Source organism: Aspergillus ochraceoroseus (assembly GCF_002846915.1).
Source record: "Aspergillus ochraceoroseus IBT 24754 chromosome Unknown P175scaffold_2, whole genome shotgun sequence".
In the NCBI taxonomy this organism is placed as follows: Eukaryota; Fungi; Ascomycota; class Eurotiomycetes; order Eurotiales; family Aspergillaceae; genus Aspergillus; species Aspergillus ochraceoroseus.
In genome coordinates, this window is record NW_024468477.1 from 297,470 (window position 1) to 325,457 (window position 27,988).

General features: G+C 28.7%; 6 protein-coding genes across 6 annotated transcripts; 3 read left to right on the forward strand and 3 right to left on the reverse strand.

Moving 5' to 3' along the window:
* The first annotated feature begins 16,788 nt into the window (after window positions 1-16,788).
* Window positions 16,789-18,727, forward strand: P175DRAFT_0514400 (ADP-ribosylglycohydrolase family protein). Its single transcript, XM_040898806.1, has 5 exons — window positions 16,789-17,145; window positions 17,198-17,293; window positions 17,354-17,367; window positions 17,416-17,589; window positions 17,645-18,727. Exons 1-5 carry the CDS (start codon window positions 17,022-17,024, stop codon window positions 18,563-18,565), a joined length of 1,329 nt encoding a protein of 442 aa, XP_040753686.1. The 5' UTR covers window positions 16,789-17,021; the 3' UTR covers window positions 18,566-18,727.
* Window positions 18,728-18,976: 249 nt separating this feature from the next.
* On the forward strand, window positions 18,977-19,916 carry P175DRAFT_0128191 (uncharacterized protein). Its single transcript, XM_040892394.1, has one exon. It carries the CDS (start codon window positions 19,243-19,245, stop codon window positions 19,768-19,770), a length of 528 nt encoding a protein of 175 aa, XP_040753687.1. The 5' UTR covers window positions 18,977-19,242; the 3' UTR covers window positions 19,771-19,916.
* A 42-nt stretch (window positions 19,917-19,958) lies between these two features.
* Window positions 19,959-21,162, reverse strand: P175DRAFT_0473069 (uncharacterized protein). Its single transcript, XM_040895153.1, has 3 exons — window positions 21,062-21,162; window positions 20,766-21,009; window positions 19,959-20,694 (listed from the first exon to the last, which is right to left on the reverse strand). The coding sequence occupies exons 1-3, from the start codon at window positions 21,128-21,130 to the stop codon at window positions 20,060-20,062; spliced, it is 948 nt and encodes a 315-aa protein (XP_040753688.1). The 5' UTR covers window positions 21,131-21,162; the 3' UTR covers window positions 19,959-20,059.
* Window positions 21,163-21,608: 446 nt separating this feature from the next.
* P175DRAFT_0473073 (uncharacterized protein) lies at window positions 21,609-22,362 on the reverse strand. The gene is made up of 3 exons (XM_040895154.1): window positions 21,956-22,362; window positions 21,829-21,896; window positions 21,609-21,781 (listed from the first exon to the last, which is right to left on the reverse strand). The coding sequence occupies exons 1-3, from the start codon at window positions 22,294-22,296 to the stop codon at window positions 21,771-21,773; spliced, it is 420 nt and encodes a 139-aa protein (XP_040753689.1). The 5' UTR covers window positions 22,297-22,362; the 3' UTR covers window positions 21,609-21,770.
* A 2,034-nt stretch (window positions 22,363-24,396) lies between these two features.
* Window positions 24,397-26,493, forward strand: P175DRAFT_0521477 (uncharacterized protein). The gene is made up of 4 exons (XM_040899208.1): window positions 24,397-24,596; window positions 24,662-25,477; window positions 25,548-25,922; window positions 25,995-26,493. The coding sequence occupies exons 1-4, from the start codon at window positions 24,478-24,480 to the stop codon at window positions 26,371-26,373; spliced, it is 1,689 nt and encodes a 562-aa protein (XP_040753690.1). The 5' UTR covers window positions 24,397-24,477; the 3' UTR covers window positions 26,374-26,493.
* On the reverse strand, window positions 26,464-27,973 carry P175DRAFT_0498833 (NAD(P)/FAD-dependent oxidoreductase). The gene has a single exon (XM_040896590.1). The coding sequence runs from the start codon at window positions 27,767-27,769 to the stop codon at window positions 26,630-26,632; it is 1,140 nt and encodes a 379-aa protein (XP_040753691.1). The 5' UTR covers window positions 27,770-27,973; the 3' UTR covers window positions 26,464-26,629.
* Window positions 27,974-27,988: the final 15 nt, after the last annotated feature.

A 27,988-nucleotide genomic window follows, 5' to 3' on the forward strand; every position in this document is an offset into this window, starting at 1 on the left:
TCTCTATTTCCTAGTTAGACCTAATTAAATCTATTTTGGTCAACTTTCTACTATTATAGTTTAATAACCTCTTATCAGGTTATAAGCTCTCCTTAAGATTCTATTTTATACTTTATAGACCTCTAAAACTCTTATTATACTCCTGTATCCCTGTATAGTAATCTACTCCCTAATTAGAAAGAGATCTTAGTAGAAATATTACCTACTACTATTATATTACACTACCTATACTGCTATTATATTACTCTACCTAGATAATAGTATGTAGAAAATCTCTATAATTTAATTAAAATAGTAACTAAACCTATCTCTAGTAGATATCCTAATATCTCTAACTTATTATACCTATTTTTGATAGCTACTATCCTATTTACTAATGGCTAAAATTAAGTAATAAAGCTAAAGAATAATATATTTAACTTAAGCCTAATAATAATATTAGAAAATAATTTAAAATTTAAAATTTAAGCTTTATTTATATAAATAGAATTAAAGCTTTATAAGATAAATAAGTTTTTTAAAAATAATATTTCTAGACTATAATTTAATAATCTTAAATATAAATTATAGGAACTTTTTTTATAAATAGTAGCTAGTTAAATATTATATTTAATAAGTAAGAAATTAGTAGAAAAACTACTAATAAATATTATCTTATATATCTTTATAAATAATTTTATATAGAAGTTATAAAGAATAATTATTAGTAATAATTAAAAATATATATACTAGATATAGAGAGAAATTATTAAGATTAAGTATAAAAATTATATAATTATTAATAAATTTATATTAAATTTTATTTAGAAAATAAATATTTCTAATAAATTAAAAATAATTATTATACTTTATTAAGTAGTTATTATAATACTTTAGGAACTTAAAAGGAATAATATAAGCTTTATAGATTTAATCTTAAATAATCTAGATAATAATTTTATTAAAATAATTATATAAAAGTATTTTTATATTATATATAATGTCACGGCGTAGCCATGTACCTATCTGGTTAGATTCTGCCCTAACTGTCCACCTCTACTCCTATATTTAAGCCATATTGCCCCTAATCCTATTATAGCTCTTCAAGCTATATCCTTATCCTAACCTAACCCCTATCTATTATACCTATATATAAATAGCCTGAATATATATCCTATTATTAGTTATACTTACTACCTACCTGCCCCCTATAATATTATATAGCTTCTACCTTAGGTATAGCTATTACTAGCATATTAAAATAACCTAAACTATTTCTAATTATAAACTTAATTAAGAAGTTTATAAGCTATATTACTAATAATTTTACTATTTAGATTATTTACCTTAAATCCTGTAATAAATATACTAATTCTCTAAAAAAGGAGATTCATGCCCTTTAAAACTAAGCTAATAAAGCTAGTCTAGAGCTAGCTAAGAAAGAAAAAATAGTACTATATTAGAAAGAAAAACTAGAAATAATTTAATAAAAATTAATTAAATTTAAATATATATTTATTATATTATAGGTTATTACTATCTCTATTATACTTATTCCTATTACTATCCCTATTCTTACTAAATATACTCCTCTTACTAAAGCTATAATAATTAATATAATAAGAGTATCTATACCTATTTCTACTAGCTCTTTCTCTAATACCTATTTTAGTAAGAAACTCTCTAACTTATAAAAGTTTAATAATACTTATTCTAATCTTTATTACTTTATATAATAAATCTATAATAAAATAAATATTAACTTAAATTATTTTCTAGCTACTAAAGCCTAATTAATCTATATAGTAGGATATCTAACTAAAAAGACTTATAAATTAATCTTATTTAAGATAAGATTTAATATCCCCTAATTCCTAGATTATCTTAATCTATTTAATTATTTAGAAATAATATTTAAAGATTCTAATTAAATTTAAAATATTTAGAATTACCTTTATAATTAGAAATAAAAAAACTTAAATTTTAATATTTATTTTATAGAATTCTATTATCTTATTTTAAAAAAAAAAATATTTAATAATTTTTTAATATTTTTTCTAATCTAAAATATTTTAATTAAACTTTAAGATATATTACTTTATAATCCTGCCCTATTTTAAAATTTCTAAAAATATACTAACTACCTCTAGTTACTAGAAAACTACTATTATTAATACTAGCTATAAATATCTTATTCTTGCCTAATATCTAGTTCCTACTATCCTAGTCTAATAGTACTAAGAAATCTCTCTAGTTCTATCTTACCTAGTTATCTAATTACATCTCCTACACCTAAAAAAGATTTAGATATTATAAATCTATTCCATGCCTGTTATATATTATACTCCCCTAGGAAAGAATAATATAAATATAAAAAATATTTTTATTATAAAAATAAAATATATTATATAAAGAATTATTTCTTATTTAACTAATATTTTATATAAATTTAAAAGTAAATAAATATATTAGTATATTATTCTAGCCTAATCTTTACTATAATATTACCTACTTTCTATATTATAATATAGAATAACTACCTTACTACTTTAGAGAAATCTAACTAATTATATTTTTCTAATATCTTACCTAATTTAAAAAATAGAGTCTACCTAGCTATAATTACTACCTAGTACTAGAATATATATAGAAGCTCTTATTACTAGATATATTATTCTACTTATTTTATATTATTACTAAATTAACTAACTTTTCTAATCCTTATTATATACACACTAATTTAATAGTATGGCAGGTATAATTATATTAAAAAAATTTAAAAATACTAACTTATACTATAATTAATTCTAGAGTTAAAGAAGTTAGCTTTATAAATTATTAATAAATAAAAATATATAAATTAAAGATTATTCTACTTCTTTATTTAATATCTCTATCTAGCTTCTATAGTAAGAAAGTAAAAGAAGGTATAGTAATTTATTATATAGAGGCTAACCTATTATTAAATAATTATTATAATTAAAAATCTATTTTTTATATTACTTATCTCTCTTATTATCTAATTATTCTAGGACTAGCCTAGCTTATTATATATAATTTAAAGATATATTTCTCTAATTAAATAACTATATTTAATAGCTAATACTATTATAAATATTATAATATACTTCTTAAGCTTATAAGAATAAGGGTTCTAATAGATATTTTCTAGAAGGATTAATCTAAGTAACTAAATTAATAAAAAGAATTACTAGAATTAAAACTTCTTATATTTATAAAAATATACTAAATATTCCTAAGAATACTAGCTATATATACCTACTATCTAGTATAAAAATTATATTAAATCTTATTAAATAAAATTAATAAAGAACTAAAGTATAGAAATACTAGTTTTAGATTATTATTTATACTTCTCCTAAAATTATAAGATTTCTAAGATATATTTAATCTTTAAGAAGTAGAGAAACTATTACTATACTAATTATATAATTATAATATTAAGATTTAAGAAGGAAAATAGCTCTTATTTAGTAAATTATATCTAATATTATAAGTATAATTAATTACTTTAAAGAAATAGCTAAAAAAGAATCTAAAAAAAGATTTTATATATTCTAGCTTATTTCTAGTTATTTCTTCTATTTTATTTATTAATAAACCTAAAGATAGCCTCTACTTATATATAGATTATTAAGGACTAAATATTATATTAGTTAAGGATTATTATTTATTATTCTTAATTAAAGAAATCCTAAATAATTTATAGGGAATATAGTATTTCTCTAAGATTAATTTAATAGCTATTTTTAATAATATCTATATTAAGAAGGGGTTAGAATACTTAACTACTTTTTAAATCTATTTTAAGCTATATAAGTTCTTAATTATATTATTTAGCTTAACTAGTACTCTAGCTATCTTCTAATATTTTATAAATAATATTTTATAATAATATATAAATATATTTTATAATATATTTCTAAATAATATCTTAATTTATAGTTATATAAGAAAAGAATATATTAAATACTTAAAATAAATATTATAAATTTTAAAAAATAATAATCTATATATAAAAATATTTAAGTATAAATTTTACTAGTTAAAAATTAAGTTTCTAGATATTATTATTAGAAAAGAAGATACTTATATAAATCTTAAGAAGATTAAGACTATAATAAATTAAAAATTATCTAAAATAATTATTAATATTAAGAGTTTTATAAAATTTACTAGATTTTATTAATATTTTATTAAAGGATTTTTATAGATTTTTATACCTATTACTATCTTAAAGAAAAAAGAAATTCTATTTTTATAAACTTTAACTTACTAGACTACTTTTAAAATATTAAAAGTAGAATTTATTAAAGAATTAATATTAAAATTTTTTAATTAAAATTAACTAGTTATTTTAGAAATTAATATCTTAAACTTTATATTTATTAGAGTATTATTATAATATAATAATAATAGAATTCTATACTTAGTAAGATTTACTTAAAAAAAATAATTTTAATTAAGTATAATTATAAAATATATAATAAAAAATTACTAGTAATTATTTATTATTTAGAAAAATAAATTCTAGAATTAAAAAAATACTAGTATTTAATTAAGATTATAATTAATTATAAAAATTTAAAATATTTTATAATAATTAAAATATTAAATTAATAATAAATCTAATAATCTAAATTCCTATCTTATTTTAACTTTATAATTAATTATTACCTGGGCAAGTATAGAGTAAAACTAGATAATTTAATTAGAAGGTTATAAGATCTTCCTAAGAAGGAGAATAAATATTTACTATATTAGAGTTAAATAATATTAAAAAGAGAAAATTTAGCAAGTTTCTTACCTAAATACTTAAAAGAGTTATAGAGCTAGTAAATACTATAATTAATCTAGCTTTAAGTTATTACTAGAAGGAAATTAGTATATTTCTAGCTACTTAAGCCTGAAGAAAAAGAGATTATCTAGCTTTCTAAATAATTAAGAGAGTACCTAAATAAAGATTATAAATAAAATCTAGCTCCTAATAATATTTTAAAAAGTCTAGAAAAAGACTATAATTACTATTTATTAATTATATTATTTAAATATACTTATTATTCTAAACTCTTATTTTATTATAATTAATTATATATTCCTAATATAAAAGAATTAAAGATAGAATTAATATATAAATATTATAAGAATATAATTATTAATTATTAAAATAAATTAAAAATTTATAAATTATTATTATAATTATATTACTAGCCTAGAATACTATAATTTATAAAATAATAAATTTATAACTATTATATTTATAAATAATCTATATCTTATTAAAATAAATATTAAAAAATACTTTATTCCTTACTTATACTTAAAAATTTTTAAAAAAATATATTTATTAATTTTATTATATATTTATTCTAAAGCTTAGGCTTTAATATTATTATAGTAATAATTAACTAGCTAATAAAATTTTAATATTATATTCCCTATAATAATACCTATAATATTAAGAAAGCTACTTATTTATTCTAAAACTATATTTAAAGATTTTATAAATTTCCTAAATTTATTATATTTAATTAAGAACCCTAATTTATATTAATATTTTAAATATATCTAAATTATACTTTAAAAATAAGATTACTTTTATTTATTACTTATTATCTTAAAACTAATAAATAAATTAAATATATAAATATTATTTTAGAATAATATCTATAAATTTATATTAATTATTTATAAAATAATTAGACTAAATAATTATTTATAGTAAAATTTACTACTAATAATATTAATTTTAAAATTACTAGATACTTTTTATTCTTTACTTTATATAATTTTAACCCCTATATAAGATTTAAGCCTATTCTATCTAATTACTATTTATAAACTTATAATACTTATTAATTTACTCTAATTATAAAGTAGATATAAAAATATTACTATATTATTATAATTATTACTTAAGCCTATTATAAATATTATACTAATTAAAAATATTATCTTACTAGATATTATATTAAGGGCTAATTAATCTAATTAAATACTAAGAATATTATAATTCTATACTTTTAAAAAAAATTAGATTAGAAAAATCTAGATCTTTTTTTTATTAAAAAGATTATTAATCCTTATATTTATAAATTAAACCTACCTAAGAATATAAAAATATATTTAATATTTTATATTAAATTATTATATTTAATTATTAAAAACTTATTATCTAGATAAGAAGAAATTAAACCCCTATATATTAAAATTAATAATATTAAGGAATAGGAGATTAAGAAAGTAGTTAACTTTTATTAAGACTATTATAGCTAAAATAGCTACCTATATTTAAAGTATATTATTAAGTAGGTTAGATATCTTACTATTATTAAAGTTCCTGCTAGCTACCTAAAAAATACTACTAAATATATTACTATCTATTATTACTACTACTCTAGAAAGCCTAGACCCTAGAAATACTTTACTAGAGCTTAGCCTAAAAGAGGGGATACTATTATAGTATAGTTATATACTTATCTAGTTAAATTCTACCTTAACTATCTATCTCTACTCCTATATTTAAGCTATATTATCTCTAATCCTATTATAGCTCTTCAAGCTATATCCTTATCTTAATCTAACCCCTACCTATTGTACCTGTACGCAGATAGCCTGAATATATACCCTGCTGTTAGCTACACCTACTGCCTGCCTGCCCCCCATGACATATAATATAGTAAAGAATAAGATTTAGAAGAATCTATTATCTAATATTATATCTAATATTATAATACCAGCCATGAATATATTAAATTCTTAACTAATAATAAATAATAGAAAGAGATAGTAGTAATAGTAGAAATATATATTATTATAAAATATAATAATTATTAATTATATTAATTATTAGTTAAAGTAATTTAAGAAATCTAGAATATTATATCTATTTTATAAGGAGGAAAAATATAATACTAAGGACTACCTATATTTAGTAATTAATAAGTAGAAGAAAGGGTAAAGACTAACTTTAATACTTTAGTATTTTAAGCTATATAAGTTAAAGAATAAGAATAATTTAACTTAAAATTAAGCTATTACTCTAATTATACAAGCTAATACTATTCTAGATATTAATAATTTTATATTATCTGGAGTTAATATATTAATAGCTTTAATATTAACTATCTTTAGGAATAGGTAATTATATAACTCTAGAGCAGGCTATATAGTATATAATAATTATAATCTCTTTAATAACCTAATTAAAGATTTAAATAGCTTTAAGAATTATAGCTTTATTACCTCTAATAATAAGGTAGTATATTCCTAAGATTATAGAAAAGTAATAATTTAATTTAAATTAGATAATAGTACTTTAATATTATATTAAATAGAATATCTTTAGAATCTAAATATACTATATAACCTAATACTAGTAGAAAGAATAAAGGTAGAATTAGAAATCTATTTTAACTTAAAAAATTAATATATTTATAAGATAGTAATAGATAAGGTAATTAAATATACTATCTTAAATAATAATATTTTATTTTTAGTTCTAAATAAAGTAGTAATCATGCCTACTATATTAATAGACTTATTATATTAATAATTAGATTATCTATCTATTAAATAATTAAAGTATAACAAGGTAATACTTTATAATAAAAGTAATAACTTAGCTACTAATAACTTGCCTGCTACTAATTAGAATACTAAGCTATACTATAAAGCATGTTAATTATCAAAATTAAAGAAAAGAATATCCCAAAAACCATAACTATATATAATAAAATTATTATAATTTATATATATAGATCTCTAAGAAATTAAACTAATTAGAAGAGATAGTATTAAGTATATCCTACTAGTTCTAGATAATTATTCTAGATACCTTTTTATATAATATTTAAAGGTAAAAAGTAAATTTTTAAAGATATTAAAGGAAATATATAATAATTAGCTAAATATAACTAGTATCTATATTAAAAGGATTAGATTTAACTTTACTCTTAAATTTAATAAGTATACTAGATAGAGTAAGGATTTTAGTACTATATATAAACTAATATTACTATAAACCCCTAAAGAAAATAATATTATTAAATAATTTAGTAACTATATAATCTAGATTACTTGTATAATATATATATAAGTAAAAATAGAACTAATTATATAGTTATATAATATAAATATAGTAGTCTATATTTTAAATAAATTAGTTAGAGAAAGTAATAATAAAGAAAAGCTACTTATATAATTTTTTTATAAAGAATTAAATATTTTAATTAAAGATATTAATCTATAATATATTTATATATAGGAATATAAGGTATTTATAAATATCTTATATAAGAATAGAATTAAAAGTATAAAAATATTACTTAAAGTAAAAATTAATTAACTAGTTAAATATAATAGAGATTATATCTATAAGATATAATATTTAGATATAGAAAAGATAATTTAGTTAAGGAATATAATATTTAATAAAAATAATATTAATAAAATAAATAAAATATAATTATAACTTTCTAATAAATTAAAATTAAAAAATAATAGTTTATCTAGAGTAATTATACCTATTAATATTAAAAGAAAAAGAATAATCTATAATATAATATCTTAAAGTAATATTATTCTCTAAATCTTATTATTAGTAATTAATAATAAAGTTATTATAGGGAGAATTTAAATATTAATATTTAATCTAGTCTTACCTAAACTAAGTCTATCTAACCTAGAGGTAGGTACTGACTTGATATATCTGTGGCTATCTACCTCTAGGGCTATTACTAAAACCACCCTACCTGACCTAGAGGCAGGTATTAAACTCATCATACCTAAGTAGCTACCTACTTCTAGGGCTGCCCCTAGGGCTATCTCTAAAACTACCAAGCTTATTATACTAGAGTAGATACTAGTCTCTAGGGCTGTTTCTAAAATCATTACTAAGTAAAATAATTAAGTAATTAGCAAGGATATAGAGGAGATAGTAAGACCTAGTATAGAGAAATAATCTAGATAGGATAAATATAAAAAAATAATTAACTATTTTATTATAAATAATTTATATACTAGTTAACCTATTTTTAAAAGAATATTAGTATTATAACTAATATAAAGGCTTCTAGAGTTATTTACTTAATATAAGGAGATCTTACTAGTTTTAGAAGCTTCTAAAGATAACTATACTCTAATAACTCTAGATATATTAAAAAGGAAGTATTCAAAGACTAGAAAGTAGGTTAAATTTAATATTAGAAATATAGAAATAATTAACCTAGTAAAGGTATAAAATCCTGCTAGTAATAATACTAGTAATAGTATTACTACTCTATAGAGATCTTTAAGATCTATAAAGAATTAATACTAAAATATTTGCTTTAAAGATAAGTAGGCAAAGTAACTATAGGAAGAGGAGGTAAAATAGAAATAATAATCTTAATTCTAGTTTATATTATCTCTAAAAATACTTCTAGAAATACCTTATCTACTAAGATCCTATCTAAAGCTAGGAGAATCATCTAATATAATTACTATAATATTACTAGATCCTAGTAATTTTATACTAGAGATCAAGCCTATAAAGACTTATAAATGTCACGGCGCAAAGCTGTAGTACCTATCTAGTTAGATTCTGCCTTGACTGTCCACCCTTATTCCTGTATTTAAGCCATATTACTCTTAATCCTATTATAGCTCTTTAAGCTATATCCTGTCTATTACCTGATACTTATTATTCTACTATTCTATCTAGATTAGCTCCTAATTAATAAATATCTAAATCTAACTTTATTCCCTAATATTATATAGCTCCTCTCTACTAGGAGTTAATTATTATTATTATGCTTGTTTTATTACCTATATTACCTAAAGATATAAAAATCCTCCTATATAATACTCCTAATAAATTAAGATAATATATTATTAAAATATACTAGTTCTCTATTACTATTATAGAAAAACTTTATAAATTATTTACTCTATACTCTATTATTACTAACTTTTTTAATTATATTTAATAAAAAGATAGTATAATTAAGTACTAGAAGATATAAGCTAAAGAAACCTAATAAGAGCTATTTAAAATATTTATTTAAAATAATATATTTTCTTAATTATTATTTCCTTCTAAAAGAGATACTAATATTACTACCCTCCTTATTATTATTACTATTTTTATTATATCTATTCTTACTATTTAAACTTCTAAATAACTTCCTAATCTTAATAAATTTAATAATTAATAAAATAATTTAAGATATTTTATTTCTTAAATTTATTAAAAAATAATTATAAACTTTAATTATTTTCTAACCTTAAATAGTAAAATAACTTATATAACTAGTTACCTTAAAAAAACCTTATATACCTAAATCTTACTATATATTTAAAATAAAATTTATAAATTAAATAATTATATTAAAATTTTAGAAATCTTAAAGAAAGTTTTTAAAAATCTAAATCTAGAAATTAATATTTATATTAATCTATTCTATCTTTAATAAATTTATTATAAATTTAATATCTTTTTTATTAAATTTTAATACCTTATATTAGAAGGAAATATAAATAAAGATATCTTATTTATAATTTTAGAATAGACTATTAATTAAAAACTTTAAAAAATATTAATATATTTTAAGATCTTATTATAATACTATAACTTTATTAATTACTTATAAAATCTAGAAAATTACTATTATTATTATATAAGTACTACCCTATCCTTATTTATAAAGAATTTCTAGTCTTCCTAACCTATCTTAAAGCTAACTCTTACTACCTAAATTCTTGTGGTCTTTATTAATCCTATTATTACTACTACTTCTATTAAAGACCTAATAGACTTGTCTATTACCTGTTACCTTAATTATTAAACCTAATACCTGTGTTACTACTATAGTAGTACTAACTATCTAGTAGGTAGCTATCTATACCCTAACTAAAGACTAACTAGCCATACCTCTATATCTATTACTAAACTAGACCTATACTTCTTATTAACTAGAATCCTGCCTACTAAATACCCTGCATTCCCTAAATTAGAAAATAAAATATTTTTAACTTAAATTATAATTAAGAATACTCTTAATACTCCCTCTACTTATTAAAGGTTATAATAATTAGAATAATAATAAAAAAAGAAAATTACTAATTTAAACTAATAATTTTATTTATTAATCTAGAAATCTTTAATAAGATTTTACTAATTTTTATTATAATTAATTCTAAAATTAAGAGTAAATATTTTATAAATTATAATTAGGTTATAAATAATTAATTAGAAATATTATTATTAAGGAATCCTATTTTATTAAAGGAATTTAATAATACTCTAGTAAAATCTAGTAATATTATTTATTTTATTTATTTAATTTAAAGAATTTATAATTATATTAAAAAAAATATTACTTTTTTTATAATCTAATTTATATATTTTTCTATTATTCTTAATTTATTTTAATTAAAAACTTATAATCTCTAAATTAGATTTATTAATTATATTATTCTATTTAAAAGCTCTTATTATAGGAAGTATTATAATATATCTTTAAAATTTATAAAGATTTTAATATTATATAATATATTATTAAAAATTTCTTTTTAATATCTTAATTCCTACCCTAAACTTTTAAAGAACTAAGATATTACTAGAGTTTTAATTACTACTTATATTATATATACCTACTATAGATACTAGATATTTATTATTTTTATTACTAATATTAAAGCTATTCTAAACTCTATTACTATTATTAAATCTAAGCTATAAGAATAATTACTCCCTAAATTTATTAAATTCTATAATATATTCTTACTAAAGAAGGTTAAGTACCTATTACCTTACTAATCTAATAATTATAAGATTAAATTATTACCTAGAAAAATCCTATTTTTTAAGAACCTATATAACATGTCCTAAGATAAACTAAAAGTTCTAAAAGAATAGATTAAAAAAAACTTAAAGAAAGGTTTTATTTACTTTAATTTTTTTTTTACTATATTTTTTATTCTATTTATAAAGAAATCTAGAGAAGGCCTATAATTCTATATAAATTATTAAGTCCTAAATATAATTACTATAAAAGATTATTATTTATTATTATTAATAAAAGAGATATTAAATAATCTAAAAAAAATAAAATATTTCTTAAAAATTAATATTATCTCTACTTTTAATAATCTATAAATTAAGAAAGGATAAGAATACTTTATTACCTTTTAAATTTAATTAGGCTTATTTAAATCCTTAATAATATTATTTAGGCTTACTAAAGTCCTAATATTATTCTAGAGATTTATTAATAAAGCCTTATATAATTATCTAGATATCTTTTATATTATATATCTAGATAATATTCTAATTTATAGCTAAATTTATACTAAATATATCTATTATATCTAATAAGTATTAAAATACTTATAAGTAATAAGACTTTATACTAAATTTAGTAAATATAAATTCTTTATATATAAGATAAAGTTCCTAAAACTAATTATAAGTAGAGATAGCTTCTAAATAAATCTTAATAAAGTAAAAATAATTATTAAGTAAAAAATATTAATTTATTTAATTAATATTTAAGTCTTTATTAACTTTAGGAACTTTTATTATTAATTTATTTATAATTTTTTAAAAATTATTAAATTATTAGTTAATCTAATTAAAAAAGATATTAATTTTAACTAGATACTTACTTACTAAAAAATATTTAAATAATTAAAAGCTACTTTTATAAATATTCTAATATTAAAATCTTTTAACTAGTTAAAAAATATAATTCTAGAAATTAATATCTTTAATTATATATTTACTAGAATATTATTATAATATAATAATAAAAATATATTATATTTTATTATATTTTTTCTAAAAAATATTTTATAATAAAATATAATTATAAGATTTATAATAAAAAATTATTAATTAGTATTTATTATTTTAAAAAATAATATTCTAAATTAAAAGAAACTTTATTACTTATAAAAGTTATTATAGATTATTAGAATCTAAAGTATTTTATATTAATTAAATTATTAAATTATTAATAAGCCTGCTAGTCTAAATTTCTATTAAGATTTAACTTCTAAATATATTACTACTCTAGAAAGTTAGGTACTAAGCTTAATATACTAATTAGGAGATTAGAGAACCTATCTAAAGAAAGAAATAAATAATTTCTTTATTAGAGCTAGATTATTCTAAAATCTAAAAATCTACTATCTAAGACTATTACTAATCTAAGATTAAATATTAATAGCTAATACTAAATATACTTTATTAAATAACTTACTACTAATAAATTAATCTCCCTACTACTAATATTATAACTACTATTTAATAGAGCTTATTTATAAGATAAGAAATTCTAATTTATTTTAAATATTTTAAAGAATAATCTACTAAGATATTCTAATATTATACTAGCTAATTATAGATATATTAATCTATATTTAAGATATTAAGACTAACTTTATATATTTAATTATAATAAAATAAAAGTTAAAATACTAAAATTCTATTATAAAAATCTTATTATTAGATATTTTAAAAGAATTAAAATATATAAATTAATATTATATAAATATTTCTAGTCTAGAATCTATAAATATATTAATTAATAAATCTAAAATTATTATCTTTACTATTAAATTACTTTTTTTTAAAAAATAAAGTAAAAAATATTAAGATCTTTACTAATTCCTAAATATATTTAGTAAAATATAAGCATAGACTTTATTATATATTTATTACTAAATAATAGCTATAATACTATCCTAGTTATAGTTAATTATTTAATAAAGATAAAGTATTTCCTCTCTTATACTAGAATAATTAATATTAAAAAAATAGCTAATCTATATTTTAAGTATATTTAAAAACTCTATAATATTCTTAAAATAATTATATTAGATTATAAAGTCTAATTTATTACTATTTTCTAAAAATATCTAATATTTTACTTAAAAATTTATAATCTATTATTTATTATTTATTATTCTAAGATTAATAATTAAATTAAATATATTAATATTATTTTAAAATAATACTTATAAGTATATATATTATACCTATAAGATAATTAGTTTAAATAATTATTAATAATTAAATTTATTATTAATTCTATTTACTCTAAATTTATAAGAATATTACTATTTATAATTAATTATAGATTCTATCTAATATTAAGATTTAAATTAAGCTATCCTACTATTTATCTTATTAAAAAAAATATTAAAAAATTTATTAATATTATATATAAGATTTATAAATTTATTTATATTAAGATTTTATTTACTTAAGCTTATTATAAAGTATAAGCTAATTATTAAAGATAATCTATATATTACTATATTATAGAATAAGAAATCTAACTAGATATCTATAATATTTAAATACTTTACTTATAAAAGAAATTAGACTAGAAGAATTTTAAGCTATATTATATTAAAAGAATTATTAATTTATATACTTATAAATTTAAATTACCTAAAAATATAAGAATTTATCTTATATTTAATATATTTTTACTCTATTCTACTATTAATAATCTTCTATCTAGTTAATATCCTAATCTATTATTATCTATTAAAGTAGAAAAATTAAAAAAATAAGAAGTTAAGGAAGTCCTTAATTCTTAATAAATTTATTAAGGCTATAGTAAATCTAAGCTATAATATACTATTAAATAAATTAAATATAATAAGCTAATTAAAGAGCCTGCTAAATATCTAGAGAATACTTACTAATTAATAAATAATTACTACCTTTATTATCTTAAGAAACCCTAGCCAATTCCTCCCTAGTCTTAATAAAGCTTAACCCTAAGGAGGGGGGTACTATCATAGCATGAAGCTATAGTACTTATCTAGTTAAATTCTGCCTTAACTATCTATTCTTATTCCTATATTTAAGCTATATTGCCCTTAATCCTATTATAGCTCTTCAAGCTATGTCCTGTCTATTACCTAATACCTACTGTTCTGCTGTTCTGTCTGGATTAGCTCCTAGTCAATGAATATCTGAATCCGACTCTGTCCCCTGACAATAAAGTTAGAATTCTATAAATCTATACCTAAGTAATAAAGTTATTATAAAAGAATTACTAGATATAAGTAATATAAAGTTAAATTAGCAAGCTTAAAGCTATTTAGACTTATAAATTTATATTATTACTAAAAAATATAAAGATCTTACTAGGAAAATAGGTATATAATTTAAAGTTAGATATAGATAATAATATATTATAATTTTATATAAGATAGGTTATATATAGAAATTTCTAAAAATTAAATATAGACTTTAATCAAGTCTACTCTCTAGTAATAGTAGATACTTTAGTAAAGCTATTTTTAAGTATAGTTACTTATTTTAATTTAAAATAAGTATAATTTAATATAGTAACTACCTATCTTAATATAATAATTAAGGATTAAAAGATCTATATATACTAATTAATTAGTTTTAATAAGTAAAATAATATAGTATATTTACTACTTTAAGCTCTATATAAATTATAATAATTAGTATTTCTTTAATATAAGAAATTCTATAATATTCTAGTAAAAATTAGTATAAAGGTAATTAATAAAGACCTATATTTCTATTATAATCTAGATTAGTAACTAATACTTATTATTTATATTAATAATATAATAATTACTAGCCTTAATAAAGTAAATATTTAATAATTTATAGATAAACTAAAAAAATATTTTAAATTAAAGTAACTAGGTAAATCTATATAATTCTTAGAATATAATATTTATAGATTATTTAATAATCTAATATTAATATCTTAATATATATATATTTAAAAGATACTCTATAAATAGAATTTTTATAATCTTTAGCTATATTATATACTAATAATTCTAGGATAGAAATTAACTAGAGAGATACTAGAAACTAGTAATATTATTTAAGATACTAGTAATATTATTATAAATACTATATATACTTCTGCAGGTAAAGATAATATTACTTATTACTAGAAATTAACTAGATCTTTAAATTAGATTATTATTTAGACCTAACTAGATATTTAATATATAATAATATAATTACTATAAAGAAATTATAATCTTAATAAGTTAAATTATAATATAATTAAATAAGTTTTTTAATATTTAAAAAAGATCTTAGACTATATAATAATTTTAGGCTATTTAAATAATTTATTATATATATATATTAATATCTCTTATATAGATTATAAAGATAAGAAATTAATAAAAGACTTTATATTTTTTATATTTAGAATATTAATTATATAAAGATTAATAAAGTAATTACTAGTTACTTTAAACTTAATTATTATTAAATTTATTATATAAAATATAATAATAAAGCTAGTTATATAATTATAAAAGCTATATATAATTATTAGATTAGAAAAATTTATAAAAGATACTATACTTTTATATACTAATTTTACTAATATTATTATTTTAATAAAGAAGTTAAATTATATATTTATATTTTACTAGATAGATATTTATTACTTCTTTATTAAAGAAGTAATTAAAAATAGTAGAATTTAATTATAAATAATTAGTAGAGAGGATAATATTACTAATAAGCTAATTAAGGTACTACTAATTATAAAATTTAATAAATTTATTAAGAGATTAGATTTTAGTAGATTAAAAATAGACTCTAAATAGTTTTATAAAATAGATATATTACTAAGGGGGGTATATTAGAGTGCTGTACTTAGTAAATATAACCAGCACTACTATAAAGCAGTATTACTATAAAGAAGAAGATAGCAACACGTGACTACTCTGTGTATTTAAGCCACTATTTCCTTCCAGATCTCCATACTTCTTCCAAGCATCTCTCCTTCTCTCTATTTCCTAGTTAGACCCAATTGAATCCATTTTGGTCAACTTTCTACCGTCATAGTTTGACGACCTCTCATCAGGCTACAATGAAGTCTGAACATATTGCCTAGCACAGCCACCCCCACTCGAAATGAGCATTTCGGTTACAAGACCCCCGGGAGTCGTCAGTAAAGGAACCAAAATCCAACAGCGACAGGTGAGATATATACACAAAAAAAAAAAAAATGGATCAGTCAGTTGGGTTAGAATTTTTGGACCTCCACCCATTTGTCCGTCAGACTGTCCTAGACCGGGTGCGGGGGACGATCTTTGGCGGTGCACTGGGAGATACAATTGGACTGTACACAGGTTGGTTGACTGCATTTCATTTGGAGACAAAGCATGGCTCTGACATCTCTAGAATTTTTATCAAAGGAATCCAGCCTAGCAGCGTACCCCGAGGGCAAGTTCCAGCTAGTTGAACCTGTCACAGAGCTAAAGAATGATGACCATCGAAGTAGCTCTCTCTTTCTTTCTTTCTTTGATATGTGGAGTATCACGTACTTACTTCTTCTAGATAAGTTTATTCAAGTGAGAACAGTGCGTGGATTGAACTTTGGCGGCGCTAATGGGATGTAGACCAGCTGGACAGACGACACTGATCATGCACTCCTCATTGTTCTATCTTATCTCCATGGTAGTGGTAAGAAGCTCGACCCATTGGATGTAGCTAAACGGCTACGCTTTTGGTGTGAGCAGGGGCTACGGTGCCTAGAGAGACCGCCTCTAGGCCTTGGACGAACCGTCGGAAGTGTCAGATTATCACATATGGCCCTTGGGGAGGTTGGTTTTGCTAACTATCGGCTAGGTTGTCTGCAATCGAGGGTTTCTTGAAGATCCAGTAGCAACTGCGTACGGTTACTGGAAGAACTCTGGTTTTACGGTTGCCCCAAATGGATCGTTGATGCGTACTTATCCTCTGGGCATTATATGTCTCGGGAAGACGCTGGATGAGACATTTCAGATCGCTGCCGATTTCTCTCGAATCACACACGCCGATCCAAGGTGTATCGTTTCTTGCTGTCTAGCAACTGCATTAATTCGAGGTCTCATCAGAGGAGAAGTTCGGAACGAAACAGGTGTCAACACGTTGATCGCCTTATCACTTGCGTGGATTGAGAGCTGGATTGAGGGGCAAAACCGGGACAAGGGAGGCGAAGACTCAGACAGGTATCCTCTATTCGAATGTGACGAATTCTACAAACATGTCCGAGTAGAGACCCTGGAGGAACTTCAGCTGGATGATTCACGAACGATGGGATATGTTTACAAAGCCCTGGGGGCCGGAATTTTGCTGCTAAGACTCGCGATACGACAAAAGGACTCACAAGCTTTCCGAGGAAATGCCTTTGAGGAACTCATCACAGCCCTCGTTCTTCAAGGAGGCGATGCGGATACCAATGCGTCTGTGGCCGGGCCTCTGCTGGGAGCTCTGGTTGGGTATAACATGTTGCCTGGAACATGGACATGCGAAATGATGCATGCAAAATGGCTTTTTCAAAAGTGCAATACCCTTGCACAGGTTTCTGGTATCTACTCTTCTTCTTTATTGTACGATGGGAGCAAAGACCCGGACACAGGAATAGAAGGTGGGAAGCCTCCGCTGACTCAAGAAGAGTTATACCAGCGGGATCGTCAGTTTATGGAACAGTACTTGACCAAATCTATGCAAAAGACAACGGGGAAGAAAGCTGCACCCGGGTGGGTGGATAAGCTGTTAGGCAAATGAATAAGTTGAATGCGTTGCAGTGTGAGATACAGAGTTCGCTGGGAATGAACAAATTAGGTCAGATAAGCTGTGGCCTAATTTCAATTATCTTAACCCATTTACTCTGATAATAGATTGTTTATCATTCGCTTAGATAGAGTATGTAATTGAGCGAGCCCCTGTTTTGTGTAAGTGTGAGAAAGCTGAAGATACCTGGTGAAGTGACTCTTGTGTCGGAGTGTGCCGAGGACAAAATCTACGTAGTTTAGAAGTAATGAGCTAGGGACATTGAACACCTTCCAGTAAGTGCTATTCCTCGAAATGCCTGCCAATTGTTCTACTCTTGGAACATGGAGGGCGTGTAAAATAAGGCAGGTGGCTACCGGAGTGATAAACGGCAAGGACAACTATCCATGTCTGAACGCATGAACCATCTACAGGTACCTATATCTTGGATACAAATTCTGAATTCAAAACAGCCACCCATACAAATCCCAATATCTCATCCACTGTCTCATCTAGGCCGTCCTGTGAGATCCTTTTCGGGAACTACAATTCGTCAGTCAGCTCAACTGACCCATCTTCTTTACCAGGCTTTTCTCTACCATATCCATATGCGAAAATACCCTATTTCATCTACAACTTAACAGTCCGGGGCGAGATAAAGAACAATCGTATCCCGCGTATTTTCGCAAAGCATGGGACAACGATACGAAATGGCCCGCATGGCCGGAGACACGATGACAGTCGAGATAGGCGCAACTGCAATCCTAATATTTGGTCTAGGACAACCTGATGCTATCGGATGTGATATATTCGCTTCTGGAATTGCGATTGCGTTTGTATCTTCGTGCGGTGCTATAATTAGAAACCTCCGACCTCTGCTCGCGGCAGAGAACAACGTCGCGGCTTTGGAATCCCTCAACCTACAGCTTAACACCGTGCTCGGGTATTGGCAAGATAATAGGGAGCTCTTCAGCGATATGACCCGCCTTATTGTTCTTGTGGTGTCGGTAGGCGTGCCAGTGGATATGCCCGACTGGGTCGGATGGATTCGGGGAAGACTTTCTACGTTTGGGATCCAAAAACCGATTATTTCATACGAGATACCTGTTGCAGACACTACTGGGGTCCAGTCTAGCCTATTCGTTGATGCAAGGTTAGGGATACCATGGATTTATATTGAGGGGACACCACACCCTTTTAAGATATACATGGGCGTATAAATTTGGACCATCGTGTTGTGTGAGGGCACTGGTCGAAAGCCTTACTCCGCAACCCTCAATAAAACCTACGCAAAGGACGATAACCCATGTCTTTCCTACTATTTTCTTGCTGTTTTCTTACTGTGAGAGCGATATGGATTAACAAGCCTTGGTCTGGGTACCTGTCACGCCTGGGGTAATGAAAGTTTAGAAAATGAGTGGTGCGCTTTCACAGGAGTTTAATACTAGACAAAAGCACAACGATCTATTTTTCGATATCATGAGTTGTAGGGAGTGTAGAGCCCAAAGTTTAGTCCCCCTTTCCAAGCTCGACATCTTCGCCTCCTCCATACCAGAGACGGCCCTTTCGAATGACCAGACCTTTCTCCTGGCCGACGAGCCACTCGCCAGCGTTCATAGTTCCACCATTATCCTGTGGCCAATACTCAGCCTCCAGTCTCTTGTTAATCTCCTCGATCTTATCAATCAGTAGCTTCACCCGAGAATGGCTAACGCTAACCTGAGGTTTTTCTTCCGTACTGTGGTCAGTAAACCCATCTTGGGTGATGAACCGGGCGATGGTGACATGGGCCGAAGGAACACTGTAACGTGAAGCAACTGGGATACCAGCGCTGCGCACCATCTCAAAAATATCTCGACGAAGATGGTGATAGCTATAACTATCCTCTTTGAGGCTCCGTTTCGCGCGGGAGTCCTCAGCCGCCGCTGGCACAAAACTGAGAGCCATTGCTGCAGAGTCGAAGCTGACCATCGGCTTGATGAGGCGCGCTCTGTGATTATAGGTATAATCAGCGATTTCTCCAGTGGATATCTCGGTTGACGAGTTGAGAGTGTCGACAAGAGTTTGGATTTGTTCTTGGGTTAGAGAATGGGCTGCTTCAAGGACCGTCATGTGGAGGTTGTCGAGTGGCATCAGCCACAGTGCTAGAGCAGTATATAAGTCTTCCAAGCTTCTCTGGGTTGAAAAAGGCGGGAAATAGAACAGATATCCTTACTGGGAGCCACGCTTTTCAATTCACTTTGCACAAATCCAATGAGTTCGCGAACGTGCGAAGGGGGTCTGGCCCAAATCACAAGACAGTTGCGAGGATCAACGAATCCCTCTTCTTTTCCAGGGCCTTCAAGACGAATAAGAATCTCGTCTAGGCTCCAACCGTCGAAATCTGCCGCGAGAATATTAGCGGCCTGTTGCGCATTCCGAGTTGCTCGGTGGTTTTCATAGCGAGACTGCAATTGGGCCTAAAAGGATCAGGATTTTCCTAGAACTACTCTTCTGGATTCGTTTACTCACTGGATCACTGTTTGTCTGGGAGATTAAGGGCTGAAATGGATTATCCTCAGATGCGGCGACTGAAGACATCTTGAGTAAGTCGGGAATGCTGCCAATAGCCGCGCTTCAGTTAGTAGCAAGAAAAGCATATCTGGGCAAGTCCGAAGGATTTAAAAGAAGCTGCCAGGGGCTCTTAGGGCCCGCACATCTTACCCGGGAGGAGTAACTTTGTAAAACACGCATAGACGGAGCAGAAATAGATCGTTGTTGACGATTTAATTGGACCAATCTACCTTGGCGCATGGCTGGATACTGGTTTGAGCCAACCGGCGGAGATTGTATGGAGTAACTATACCTAACTACCTAGGTACCTAAGTTGTGTCAGGTTGCTTCTGAATCGCGATTGTGGCACGCCTATTATTAGAATCAATGAATATACATAGCCCTGCGAAGTTCACCCTTAAACCAGGTTATGTTCTGTGTGGGATGCTTCAAGTAGATTATTGGATGATGAACTTACATATGGATAGAATTTGAAAAGATATCGTCACTATATGTGAAGGAGTGAGTGGTACTAGATAAAATAGAACCACTGCTATTGATTTAACACTATCATAAATAATAGGGAACAATATACAGTGATCTCAACAACTAGTAATACAAGGCAGATAATGGTAGAGAACAACACAGTGCCCGGAATAAGCTGCATCAATCAAGGCTAAGCTATAATTCAGACATGACCTAGGATACGTTAGAAGGCGTTCCAGCTCAATAATCGATAAACTTACGACCAAGTGGCTTTGCTCTCTTTGAGATGTCCTTCGCATGGTGCTGCTTGATTTTCGCAAGTCGAGCCCTAACCATACCCCAGCCAGTTAATATCGCATATGGGCATACATGGTCAAAGATACTCACTCTTCCCTCGCTTCCTTTTCCAACTTCTTAACATGATTTCTCGCTTCTTGAACGGCTTTGCGCGACTCATACAGCGCTTTGTCTGCGGCTTTCTCTGCGGCTTCGGCGCGATACACTCGGTCGCGCGCTGAAGTTATAGCCGGGTCTTCTGAGCGGCGACCGCGGAGTAGGCTACTATGGCGGCTGGGAGCACTACTAGCACTGCTAGAAGTGCCACTGTATGAGGAACGAGAGGAATGAGAGGCGCGGTGACCGAATAATCCGGTGCCGTGACGCTCGTTAGTGTCCGCGATGCTATTGCGGGACGAGCGAGAGAGGGAATCTCGATGGAAAAGAGGCATGATTAACAAGAGAGCCTGATAGTAAAGTATGGAAGATGTATAGGTTTGGTATATGGGAAGTGGCCGAAATATTTTCAACTTGAAGGACTACGAGATGCATCTCTTCCGCGGCCTAAACGCATACTATATAGATGGCGACGAACGCTGTGACGTCAGGCCACACCCTTAAAGTAGCGATAATCGAAAATTATCCAAAATATCATCCTGCGTGCTGCTTTCTCACCGTCAGTCTTTCGGAGGCGTCCATCATAGCGGCACAGAATACAGCTTTGGCAAGTCTCAGCCGAGTACTTGTCGAGATAATCCTCAATGAATGATATGACGCAACGAGATCATTGCAAGGCCACGCATGGGTAAAAAGATACCAGGCAAGGTGGCGAACAAGGGCTACGCGACGGAGTGATCTACACCATACAAAGCCGTGTTGATCACAACAGATGGCACTATTGGATGATCCGAGACCAAGTTTGCACCCTAAACACCACTATTTCTATCGTGGACCTATCAAGAAAAGCCTCTGGCGGGTTTGAGAAAGGTCTGTTTTCACTGATCAGTAACAGGTTGATCAACCTAATAATGCCATAGTTCAGCTTAGCTACAGAGGACTTATCCCGTCCATCAGGTCTATCCCTAGAAGAGACAAATATATTCAAATTTACCCATTGTTAAGGCTTTTGATGATGTAACTAAGTGCTTCAGCTTAGAAGGGAATTTGATACTTGTGCATATATCGTATTAACAAGAAAGTACATTGGATGTAGCGAGTACAATAGAAATAGCATATATCTACCGTGTCGAAGGCCCCCAGATTTCCCCAGATTTACCTGATCTGGGGAAAGGCTGGGTGGAGAAGGGATCCGACTGATTTTACTACGCTGACCTAGTTGGATTGTGTAAACATTACTGACGGCAAGCAGTGCAGGCTTTTATTACATTAATATTGCGGATAGCTATCATGAGCCAGGCCTATACCAAACATTTAATATGGCTAATTTGATCCTTCGTGGCAATGTAACATAGAATTCGGGCTAAGTCAGTTATGAGCTGCTATATCGAAGATACTGGAGTATACTGGATAGTACAATCTTATGTTTTAAGTCAGTAGTTTACTTCTCTAGTACCGTATCACTAAGCTACAAGCTGTTACTGTGTTTGAAAGACGTTTGGCATAATGTACATATTTACAGTAATGTTCTGATATGATGAACACTCTTCCAAAGCAAGTACTACATTGGTTTTCTTTGTTCTTACTGTAGGTAGTCTCTAGTAAGAGATAAATAGTCTGATCATTACCAAAAAGTTAATAGAGTAAGCTAGAGTAAAATACATATAGGTATCATAGATAGTCGATATATTATCATGCCTTTTTAGGGGGATTCCGGCACAGTAGCTACCATGTCATTTACAACAGTATACAGATAACACCCTTACTATATACGTAGATTGTAATTAATTAATTTTATTTCCTGTTGATTGCTGACCTATAGTTCCTGGTGATGGTCAGAAAGTGCCAACTTTTTATACTATGACCAGCCACTACATAGTAGCATCTATTTCGATTCACAAAGGATAGTCTAACTTTGACATCTTCCCTAGTAATGAATTCGAAGGACTTCCTGCAATCCTCTACGTTCAATGTTGGCACTAAGGTCTCCGGCTCTTCTAGCAAGCCGCTTTTGTAAAGCCCAATATATTTAAGCCCACCCTCCAGCAGATGTTCGGGCCTCCTCCCTTCTTATCCAGGAAGACATTTCTCTCCTCCATCTTAATAGCTGCTGAATGATTCTCCTACCTAAGTACTCGAGATCATTCCTTTTGTGATGCCATCAATACTGGAGTACATGGAGTGCAAATTTGAAGTACACATCAGATATCAACGATTCTTTCTTCGACGCCTGCGAAATTTAGTGGCCTCATGCTTGAGTTTATAGAATAATGTATTTGAAGTACTCCTACCCATGTATCGTGGAAATGCTTCATAAATTCCCTGCATAGTTGTTAACTAGTTAGATGGGAGGAATTTCTGACTAATGCCAGGCTGTAAGCCGACTAAAGTGGCGCTTGGTTTCCTGATTCTTAATCTCTTCCACATTTCTTGAATTGTGACTGTATTTTTTGGTGCAAATACATATATTCCCAATTCTATAATAGGTCGAAAGTGGTCAACTGTCACCACAGGCAATGGAAATCTCTACATTCTCAATCCGCCCCGCAGATTCCACAGCTAGGGCTTGTGTTCAATGTCGAGAGAGCAAGAAGAAATGCAACAAAAGCTTACCGAAATGTGCGCGGTGTGATAGGGAAGTCCACATACATATAATCTATCTCCACGCGCTCTGTATCGTTACTAACAGACCAAATGCAGACTGGCTTTGGATTGCCAATATAGTGAACAGAATGGAGACAGCCGCCTCCACGCGCCGGCTGAAAGCCTGGAGAGAGAGGATACTAGCTCAAAGCTAGACGAAATCCTTCGTCGCTTGGACAGAATAGAAAGTGCTTGTCAACCGCATGAAAAAGTAGCGACAATAAATCCGTCATTGTTCCAGGAACCAGCAGCATCGTGCCCCGTAGGATCAAGCCTGCCAGACACAGATCCTGCGTCGTCCTCAACGGGAACAAGGTCCCAAACACCTCCGAATTGTCAAATCAACCCTAATTTCTTACGTCCGTCGTATCTGAATCTGATCACTGATATGAATGTGCTCCAAACGCTTGAGAACGAGGGAATATTCCCCCGCCAGGTTACCCAGAAATATCTCTCGACGGTCCACACCTGGATGCCGATGCTGTCATCGGATGACCTCTTTAGGAGATTTGCTGACTTTGAGAATCTCAATTTCTCATCCGAATTCTCGATTTTGATCTTGAGTATGTATACGCTCATCCGGAAGAAGAGCGCCACCGGGACTGAGGCGGAGTCGCCCGTATATCTGATGTGCAAGCATCTGTTCGCAGTCACTTACTCGCTGGCCGGAGTATCTTGGGATCTGTTGCGTGCTGGGGTGTTGTTAGCGTTATATGAACATATCCACGGAATCTCGGAGAAATCAAAAATGACAATTGGGTTATGCATTACGATGTTGTCTTTACTGCTGGAAAAGGAGAACAGGGGGGATGGCACGCAGTTCCCCAAGGAGGAAATGACAAGGCTCTGGTGGAGTATTGCCATTGTTGACAGGTTAGTAGCTTTCTGGTCGTTATTTCGCCCTCCCAGCTGCATTTATCCAGTGCTAACCATAAGCGAATAGATACATCAATCCACTACCGCTCAGTCCCTCTGGAAGATTCCTGATCGACTATGCTGATCCGCTGAGATCGCTCAACACCACTGAATCCGGGACGATGCATTCGGACCCAAGTGCGCAAGCAATTCAATACTCGTCAATTCAAGCACCGTGGAAATCACTCCCAACCGACCATACACTCTCTGGAGAATCGAAAGCAGCTCAATTACTAGGCCAAGTCCAACAATTCATCCACCGCGCTGAGTTTTCTCTTAACATCGGATGCCACGAATACGCATTGTTTCATGAGAAGATATTGACAGTTCTTACGTGTCTGAAGACAGTCGAGTATTGCCCATTCCGCAACGACTCCCATCGGGGTTATTGGACTTCCCTCAGGTAAGATATCATCAGAGGTTTTGAAGCGAAATCTCTCAGAAATTTGTAGGCTGATATTGCTCTCCTTCACAGTGCTGTGCTCTTATTTTGTTGCTTCCTTTACCAGAAAGCGGTTGACGGTGGAGTTGAAGATATTCTCACGATTCTAACCCCATGCATAGTAGAAGCTGTCCAGGTTGCCGACGAGCGAGCCAAAAACTTCACAGAAGCCCGTCTGAATATGACGTTGGATTGTCATGAGGTGACTCCATCCATGATTACGTGCCTCTACCTAGGGGCACTAGGAGAATCTTTACTGGTCCAGAGGGGGTTATTGGATCCTGGAGTTCAGTACCATTGCAAGGGTTTCCTCATTGCATTGAGCGGAGAGTGGGGACTGGCTCGACATCGCGCAGCCTGTCTGAGTAGTCCCTCCCCATTACCAATCTACCAGATGCTACAGCGAGGCTGAGTCTCATTTATCGGTAAAGAGATGGCCGCGGAAATGGTGGTATAAGACGTGTAAGAATTACGTGCACGACCGAGTACCAGCCGTATAGCGCCTATAGCTAAAGCAAAAAAGAAATATTATATACATATGTAAAAAAAAAATATATATATATATATATATGGAGAAACAAGACACTCTCTCAACAAGGCCCTTCCTTAACCATACACGACGAGGAGGGGAATATTAATTAATAATAACCAAAGCCAATAAAAAGGAATCATGAACTAATACCAATCATTCCAGGTGCTCTCGAAATCATGAAATCTTTGCCCTTCATCATTGATACAAGCTTACCCCAGATAGTCCAGCCAAACGCTTGGCCTGTACCCGCGTTCTCACCCACCGGTACAGCCATCATGATACTACCTGCGGCGGCATTGTAAGTCTTCAGCTTTGGGCCGCCGTCAATATCGGCCTTGATGTTTGCTGCGACGACCGGAACTTGTTCGTTGGCTTTGATGAGAGTCCGAGGAGAATGGATGGTAATATCACCCACGGCATAAACCCCCTGTGGACGCTGAGACAGGTTACCGGGCGTGGCAACGCGCAGGTGGGGGTCAACATTCACCCAGCCGTTTACTAGGTATTCCGAGGGAATGAAGCTGCTATTTGGAACTACACCGGTGGTAGCAATGTACGCGTCCGCAGCCATTTCCTTGCCGGTGCTCAGCTTGACAATCCACTTGGTGCCATTCTGCGATGCCCCGATGACTGAAGCTCCCTTGACAATGTTGACGTTTTTCTTGGCGAGGAGCTTCTCCGCTGTCGAACTAGGGCCCTCTTTCAGCATGGGCAGAATGCGGGAGCTAGAGGCGATGACAGTGATGTTTTTGTGGTTGGAGGTATCGCTCAATTCCCCGGCTATCTCAACTCCAAGGGGTCCAGCACCGCCGATTATGATACTTTCTGCCGCGGCAACCGTGTCCTGAGCAGCTTTAATCTGAACCTGGAATGCTCTGGAATCAACCCCGGTGGGTTTAAAGGGCGCGAAGACACCATCTCCCTTGGTCGATTGAGAGGAGCTGCCGGACGCAATGACGAGATAATCATAGCTGATTATGCCGTTAGAGGTCGTGACGACTTTCGACGATGTATCGATTTGGCTAACGGTGTTTTGCACGAACTCAAAGGAGTCCTTCGAAGCCCCTCGAAAGATAGTGGTGATGGGGTAGAGGTATTTGTCGGGGCTAAAGGCTTCGGGTTTGGCAAGAATACGAGGGGCTGCAATATTAAAGTAAAACCTGTCTGATGGGTCGATTATAACAATCTTTACCCCTGGCGAGCTCTTCAGAAGGGCCTTAGCCACCCCAATGCCGGAGTACGAGCCGCCAATGATCACGACTGTCTTCGAGGGCATGGCGCTGTGTCCGTTGCGTGGTGCAAATGTAAAATGAAACTATGAGGTTACCTGCCACCGAGGATGATCAAGAAAGAGAGTCGAAGAAAGTGTTCTACTTTAAATGAACGTAGATTTTCTCCGTACTTTATACTCCAAGAGCTAGCTATACATTATGAGTGCAAGTACATATATAACAAGTGGAATTGTCGGCCGCCGTGTCCGACAGGTACTGGATCA

What these genes read in the sequence shown, in the direction of transcription:
- P175DRAFT_0514400 (XM_040898806.1), top strand. Translation starts at nt 17,022, where the DNA reads ATGGATCAGTCAGTTGGGTTAGAATTTTTGGACCTCCACCCATTTGTC. An exon ending in TACAATTGGACTGTACACAG is followed by an intron (nt 17,146 to 17,197) that starts GTTGGTTGACTG and finishes TGACATCTCTAG; the next exon opens with AATTTTTATCAAAGGAATCC. An exon ending in TTGGACGAACCGTCGGAAGT is followed by an intron (nt 17,590 to 17,644) that starts GTCAGATTATCA and finishes ACTATCGGCTAG; the next exon opens with GTTGTCTGCAATCGAGGGTT.
- P175DRAFT_0128191 (XM_040892394.1), top strand. Translation starts at nt 19,243, where the DNA reads ATGGGACAACGATACGAAATGGCCCGCATGGCCGGAGACACGATGACA.
- P175DRAFT_0473069 (XM_040895153.1), bottom strand. Translation starts at nt 21,130, where the DNA reads ATGTCTTCAGTCGCCGCATCTGAGGATAATCCATTTCAGCCCTTAATC. An exon ending in CCCAGACAAACAGTGATCCA is followed by an intron (nt 21,010 to 21,061) that starts GTGAGTAAACGA and finishes TGATCCTTTTAG; the next exon opens with GCCCAATTGCAGTCTCGCTA. An exon ending in ATTGAAAAGCGTGGCTCCCA is followed by an intron (nt 20,695 to 20,765) that starts GTAAGGATATCT and finishes ATACTGCTCTAG; the next exon opens with CACTGTGGCTGATGCCACTC.
- P175DRAFT_0473073 (XM_040895154.1), bottom strand. Translation starts at nt 22,296, where the DNA reads ATGCCTCTTTTCCATCGAGATTCCCTCTCTCGCTCGTCCCGCAATAGC. An exon ending in GAAAAGGAAGCGAGGGAAGA is followed by an intron (nt 21,897 to 21,955) that starts GTGAGTATCTTT and finishes GGGTATGGTTAG; the next exon opens with GGCTCGACTTGCGAAAATCA.
- P175DRAFT_0521477 (XM_040899208.1), top strand. Translation starts at nt 24,478, where the DNA reads ATGGAAATCTCTACATTCTCAATCCGCCCCGCAGATTCCACAGCTAGG. An exon ending in AAATGTGCGCGGTGTGATAG is followed by an intron (nt 24,597 to 24,661) that starts GGAAGTCCACAT and finishes GACCAAATGCAG; the next exon opens with ACTGGCTTTGGATTGCCAAT. An exon ending in AGTATTGCCATTGTTGACAG is followed by an intron (nt 25,478 to 25,547) that starts GTTAGTAGCTTT and finishes ATAAGCGAATAG; the next exon opens with ATACATCAATCCACTACCGC.
- P175DRAFT_0498833 (XM_040896590.1), bottom strand. Translation starts at nt 27,769, where the DNA reads ATGCCCTCGAAGACAGTCGTGATCATTGGCGGCTCGTACTCCGGCATT.